Here is a 7,432-nt window from a genome sequence, read left to right as displayed (position 1 = left end):
GTGTGGAAAGCTCTTAGATATTTACCCAGAAAGACTCCGCTGTAATCGCTGCCAAAGGTGCTTCTACAAAGTATTGACTCGGGGTGGTAATTAGATATTGTTGTATTTCATTTTCAATTAATTTGCTAACATTTCTAAAAACACGTTTTCACTTTACCATTATGGGATATTGTGTGTAGATGGGTGAGAATGTTTTATTTAAATMTTGAATTCAGGCTGTAACACAACAAAATGTGGAATAWGTCAAGGCGTATGAATACTTTCTGAAAACACTGTATATGCATAGGCCTRTGCAAATATAGACTTCCAAACCAATATTATGCTGGCCTAATATTAAGCACTAGTTGCTGAGTGATCTATAAGAAAATCTTTGTTCAAGCCTATATGTTTTTTTGCATCATTGAAATAATAGCCTAATCTTATCTCTTAATTMGATTATTCTATACTAAAATAGGCCAGGGTTTCACAAACTCGGTCATGCTCGAATCAGCTGCTAGGGCAACAACCAAAACGTGGCCCCGGGATCTAATTTGGGAAACCCTGGTATAGGCTATGCTTTGAAATTGATTGATTGATGGGACGAGTTTATCTTGTGGGCTGATAAGTCAATCGAAAGACGGTTTTATTGGTTCCGGGCGAAACAGCGTGCGTCTGTCCCATGACAAAAAGGAACGTAATCACCGTAAATTGAACGTAACCAAATATTCGTTTTTCGTCTAAATTTTTAACTGAATATATTGATCTATAATGAATTTCTGAATATGGTAAATATCGTATAGAGCCAATCAAATGTTTTAGCTCATACCCAAGACAATTGCCTATAACTGCCATCACGAATGGCATATGACTTCCCTCGCCTATATCAATTATTGACTAGAGATATATGCCACTGATTATTTATTGTACTTCGGAGCCAGCACCCTGAAGCATGTGTTTTCATATTTTAAACCACTGCACCTCAAACCCTTATGTTATTTAGWACATTACCATAAAACAAAAGATTGAAGAAACAAAATAAGAAAATGTATCGTCGAGGGCCGAGCTGTATGGGGACCTGGGATAGTGGGAGGGAATGGYCTTCTTATGGTCTTCCCCAACCTTTTATTTTTTTATTTTTCCACACATGCTATGATTAAATTGTTCCATTTGTAACCTAAAATGTTTTACCAAACTGTACCATTACCCGGATGTGTCTCATGATTGGTATCAATACAACAACAAAAAATGAACTCTTAGTAAATGTATCCTCAAATAAAGGAAATGAATATGCCTAGGGATATGCATATCAATATTTGGAGACCTATACCTAATCGTTATTTTGACGCACTGAATGATTTCATTGCCGTTTTACAYCGATTTTGTGATTAATTATGTAATTCATTTATTAAGTCATCTATTAATATAATTTTACATCCAATTCCACACAAAGACAACAATTTCGTCAGATTCAAATATACAGTCTAATAATTAACCACCTGTGTCCTTTGGAATTACGTTCCGTTTTCTTTCTTTTTTTTTAACAGATATTTGTCCTACACTTCTAAATGTAATTGTTTTATATTTCAAAGGGACAGTTACATTAATTTGAGGTAGATTCCCAACAAATATTTACAAGACATAAACACGACAAGTCGACACTATTATAACAAGACAATGCATAGCATAAAAAACAGTGCTGAACATTGATTGCCGCGTAAAGAATAAAGAAGCAGCAACACACATCCCACCGTGTCAGTCTCTCCGTTCAGTATTGTGGCCTATCCACAACCAAACATATTTATTCTAAGCTATATAGCCTAACTTTCAGTTATATTCTATCAAAGAATACAAATGACAAAGAAAAGGTATCCAGGCATTTTTTTGAATKATTTGCATAATATTGCATTTCACCAAAGTCTACCGTGTTTGAATTTGAACATTGCACGTAGAAGGCCTATAGATGTGTATATTAAGTGGTTGTATTCCTTGCAGCGAAGTGCTTGAATACGGAGTCTGCGTGGGTTTCTGCTGCTGCTCTGCTCAGTGAGGTCAGAACAGTCACTGGTTCAATTCCAAAGCCCAGACTTGCTGAGGCCAACCTGTCCGCCCTTTGAACTTTTTCTCGTTTCCTAATGACTCTTGCAGGTCCTCGTTCTGTGAAAGACAATACACAAGGGGATCAGAATATTGATATAGCATAGCATTATGCAGTTGTATTGCTAACTGACTTTTAACTCAATGTATATTGACATGGTCTGAATTAAATAAACACCTATTAGCCTACATGTACTATTTAACAACCAGGCTAACAGGATCACAATGCTCTACTGTGAATCTTTAAAGGCCTTCTCAGGCTTGTTCAATTGAGCAAAAAACATGTAACTCTGATATGCGATTCTAAAATAACTTTCATTGTTCTAAACTGTGAAATGTTTTCGCTTTAAATTGTCAACAAATGTGGTTAAGCAAATTATTTTAACATTAATTTAATAGACCTATACATGAATTACAATATTATGGCCTCAACTTTGTTTCAACAGTTAAAACCACAATCACGAAGGTGCATATTCCCTAATTACACATTAAATACACTCAATAACGATGAAAATAATTTAGGTTGATGGCAGAATGTAAATAACAACAAATACTTTTTAGGCCTACAAAGTTAGAATAATATACAATGTATTACACATAGCCTACCGTTTCCCGTTTCCGTTTCAAATCTCTGTTATCATATTTCTTGATTTCGGCATTGAATCCCTCGGTCTCTCCAGTGTCTTTAGCCAGCACGTCCATTAGGTAGGCAATGTAACTTGTTGCTAGTCGTAACGTTTTAATTTTAGACAGTTTCGTGTCTGCCGGTACGTTTGGTATACATTCTCTCAGTTCGGCGAACGCAGTGTTGATGCTCTCGGTCCTCCTCCGCTCCTTCTTCGGCCCCGAGGCTCTCCTCTTCCCAGTGCGCGCTGAGGGAGCGTCCAGCTGGCTGTCGTGAGACGGACCRTGAGCCCCAAACTCCGTGGAGTACGGCGACTGGATCTGGAAATCAGGAGGGACTTCGCCGTGGTTCACCACCCAGCTTTGGAAGTACGGGTTATCTTGATGACACCTCTGGACGAATGGAAAGGTCTCGTGCATCAGATGATGATGCTGGTAGCTCCCAATAAGGTTCATTTTGGAAAATAGATCAAAAACAAAATCTCCTCAGGTCCCAGCAGGTCTTTTGGAGTCTTGAGGTTGGTAACACTCGTCACTGACCAAAGCTATAGTGATCAGGGGAAAGTGACATTAGCGAACGATGCTCCAAATCGACATAGGAATACCTTCACTATAACAAATACAAACACATAAGACAAGCAAGCAACACACGTTTACAAACGTTTCTCCTAAAAAAAAAAAGTGTCAAGTTTGTTGAATAACCGTCGTTGTCATTCTGATAAGGCTAGAAAAATTACGTGTAAAGTGAAGTAGTATAATCCAGACAGGTTTTGACAATCTGGAGAGCACTTCTTTTTCGTGGGATTGCTCTCATTTGCGCAAGAAATTTGACCCTACTGAAGGTGCGGGGCCTCGGGTTTATATGGTTTCGAAAACAACAGAACGACCAGTCAGCCAATGAGGTGAGATGGCCACAGGTTGGGGTGGAGAGTGTGGGAGAGCAGAGCAGTCAGCGACGTTTACAATAACATGCGCCATGGTGCCACAACCAAAACCGGTATGAGAACGTATGCAAACCAATACATCATTTGCACGGCCTGTTCCCCTTTCAACCCGAAGAAGAGTATAGTGTTCATGTTTAGTTCGATTAGTTATAGTTGAAAAGGCCCCCGCGGATTCCATATTGAGCTCTRTGCAGCCTTTACGCACGGTCCCCCCCCCCCCACCCCCCATACTCAGAATGTATAATTTGTCTATATTGCTTCAGTTAGTAAAATATTGTGTTTTCGTTCAGCATAGATTCCATTGGTACTACATTGCATGGATTTGTGTGAAAAATAAGTTCATTGTATGCGTGTTGTAGCTTATTTATTTGTGATGTAATATAGGCTATATATGTAATACAATTAGATGTGAAGTACTTTGAGAAAGGGAAATGGTTAATTAAATATAACGTAGTCTATAGATAGGAATGAAAAAATGAACGTGGAGGTAATACGCCTACACCTAGAAGAAGACAAAATGCAATGGTGTATTTTAACATTGTTATTTTGCCAAATTGATAATATGGTCTACTCGGTTAGTGCGCAAACTGTGGTTTCTCATTTGTAAGATGTGTGACTGAGCAGTGGCAACCCCTATAAGAAGATTTGGAAACATTTGTTTTTATTAATTAACCTTTAAAATGCGTCAATTGTTGTTTTCTCTGATTTCAACCCCCTGCATTGAAATCGTCCATGTTTTTTTGAACAACTGTTGCTTTTAATAATCATACCAAAAACTGTACAATCAACCTTTGTTATAGTTTTATAAATGCCTAATCAAATAAAACCATATAAACTGAATTTATAAAGATAATTTAAAATCATGACCTCACTTGATGAGTTTACCTGAATAGGGGGAGAAAAAAAGGTGTAGCCTCATATTTTTGTGTCCTCTGAATAATGAAATGTTAACATCGTTTCGTAAATCTAGCAAGTTACATTCAACAGCGTGGATCATTTGGGATATTTGTCCTATTTGGGAATAAAATATAAATATATCGAAGCTGCCTATTTCGTCAAATAAGTCTACTTGTTTACACAATAACATACATTCATTAGAGGCTGCTATTAAAATGTCTAAGCAGTTAATGTGATCAACATGGGAAAAGATACATTATTTATTAGCCAATATTCCATTAATTGTAGAGGCTTCTGATATTAGATTTTTAATTCACTGTTCAAGTAATTAAATGTATGTCAAGTAAAAATATGCAGTAACGGCATATAGTCTAAGTATTGATATGCTACAAAAACATTCATGTTAATATACATATTTTAAAATGTATTACAATTATTCATTTTATCATAGGTTAAATGTTTACGATTCAAACGCAATGACGCACAATTTGAATMAATGTTTATGGTCTTGGGGTTGAAATGAATGATGGTTCTGTGTGTTTGTGTGATTTAAAAAAAAAATAAGGTTTTGTGTAACACGTGTGTACAAATACACAGGCCTAAATAACAGATCTGTAACATCACGTGCTTCAATGATGCTATGACATGAGAGCCAGTCGAGAGGGAGACGGCTGAAGGGAACGCGCCGGTTATCTCTCTTCGGGCTCAGGATTATTAATTCTCCATAGCTCAGTCAAGTAGAATTCCGCATTGCTGCCTGCAGCCCCATACTAACATACCATCTAATCTCTATCAGCCTAAAACATTATCCCATTACATTGTGTGACCTTGACGCTATTTTGAAACCATTTACTTCTTGTCTTATCTAAATATAGTAATAAATCAGAGGTGTCACGTTCCTGTTTATCACACATATTCCATAAAAGCACTCCTTGGAAGGCCACTGTTTGTATTAGGGCAGTTGGTTACATATTTTAACGTCACCTATGTTAATGCCAACGGTCACGAGAAATAATCAATCACAACAATATGTCCATTATGAATGGCCATGCAGTCATGATCGGCTAGCTGCCTTTTCAGCGTCAGTAAAGATGTAGGATCATAGCAAATTGCTGTTGTTCAGTTGTTAAGTTGCAACAATGATCATTATGTCCGTGTAATTATTTTTTTTTGGGGGGGGGGCATTTTCAATATTATTGGATGTAGTCTACATTGTTCTATTAATATTAGACTATATTAGATTCAACGGGTTGCAACTTGCCAGCATTTTAAATCGTTGCTTCTGCCTTTTCTTTAGCTTCTTAAATGTATTTTTGGAATATGTTTTTTTCTTCTGTTGTTCTTTGATTTCTATTACGTGGCTACTGCTATCTCGTTTTAGAAGGTATAGACAATTAAATCCATATCATGCCCGTGGGGCTCCCGAGTGTCACAGCGGTCTAAGGCGCTCAGTGCAAGAGGCGTCACTATAGTACCTGGTTCGAATCCAGGCTGTATCACATCTGGCCGTGATTGGGAGTCCCATATGGCGGCGCACAATTGGCCCAGCGTCGTCCGGGTTTGGCTGGAGTAGGCCGTCATTGTAAATAAGAATTTGTTCTTAACTGACTTGCCTAGTTAAAACATTTAAAATTAATAATATGTGATTTGCAAAAGGTTATCATKATTTATATCKATTTTCTTTCTGGCATTATAWTACTGGGCACACACTGGTTGAATCAACGTTTTTTCCAGGTCATTACAATGAAATTATGTTGAACCAATGTGGAATAGAAGTTGATTAGATATCTGTGCCCAGTGGGAAGGTTCACTCTCCGCATATCTCAAGAAGAATGAATGACTTACAATCATTCCATTTAATATACCCTCCGTTTGTATGGTATAGTTCTCCCCCCATAGTTCTCCTATGAGTATGAAACAACCAATGCGGACACAGCCTCTTGAAAAGACAACCTGACACTGTTAATTAAGAGTCCACTACGCAGATATGAAATACAATACTGGTCATATTGTTCTGTAGCTCGCTGTAGCCGACACTTTTCAACACGAAAAAGGCATCAGCTTCCTCATAGGCTTGGATAGGCTTGGATAGGCTTGGATAGGCTTGGGCATCTTGTAGCACCAACAGGAGCACTGAAAGACCCTGGTCCCTGGCACCAACAGTGACCTCTTAACCTTATGCCTTTACCCCTCCACTCCCATCTCCCTCAGTGACTATATATAGGGAATAGGGGCTCTGATTAAAGTAGTGCACTATATATCAGGGAATAGGGGCTCTGTTAAAAGTAGTGCACTATATATTGGAATAGGGGCTCTGTTAAAAGTAGTGCACTATATATAGGGAATAGGGGCTTGTTAAAAGGTGCACTAATATAGGAATAGGGCTCTGTTAAAAGTAGTGCACTATATATAGGGAATAGGGCTCTGATTAAAAGTAGGTCACTATATAGGGAATAGGGCTCTGATTAAAGTATCACTATAGTATGGAATAGGGGCTCTGGTTAAAAGTAGTGTATTATATAGTGAATAGGTTGCCCATTTGGGACGTACCTGAAATTATAAACATTAGCACAGAGCCGACCATGGTTATGATAAGCGAATCCAATCAGGAACAGCATTGCTATGATAAGGTCCAATCAAGCGTGGTCTGAGAGCTTGTCACTGCATTCCGCGCGGCAGTTCTGACATTATCACGCAGCCTGACGCAGATAGACTTCCTGTGTCTGTTTTAGGGTCTATTCAATATATATCTAGATGCTTCAGGGAGGTGGACAGGGAAGGACACGCATGCCGTGGGCATATTAATAAGTCAGACCCCTTTCTCTGGCAACCCAACTGATTCGACCAGCATTGACATGCCTTGTAATGCTAGCCTGGTCCAGATCTGTTTGTCT

General features: G+C 38.2%; 1 protein-coding gene across 1 annotated transcript; it reads right to left on the bottom strand.

The window, feature by feature from the left end:
- Nucleotides 1–1,729: 1,729 nt before the first annotated feature.
- On the bottom strand, nucleotides 1,730–3,531 carry LOC111963492 (heart- and neural crest derivatives-expressed protein 1). Its single transcript, XM_023986970.2, has 2 exons — nucleotides 2,680–3,531; nucleotides 1,730–2,133 (listed from the first exon to the last, which is right to left on the bottom strand). The coding sequence occupies exons 1-2, from the start codon at nucleotides 3,151–3,153 to the stop codon at nucleotides 2,038–2,040; spliced, it is 570 nt and encodes a 189-aa protein (XP_023842738.1). The 5' UTR covers nucleotides 3,154–3,531; the 3' UTR covers nucleotides 1,730–2,037.
- Between the last annotated feature and the right edge of the window lie 3,901 nt (nucleotides 3,532–7,432).

This window comes from Salvelinus sp. IW2-2015, linkage group LG4q.2 (genome assembly GCF_002910315.2).
Source record: "Salvelinus sp. IW2-2015 linkage group LG4q.2, ASM291031v2, whole genome shotgun sequence".
NCBI classification, from domain to species: domain Eukaryota; kingdom Metazoa; phylum Chordata; class Actinopteri; order Salmoniformes; family Salmonidae; genus Salvelinus; species Salvelinus sp. IW2-2015.
This window is presented reverse-complemented; position numbering and strand designations above follow the sequence as displayed.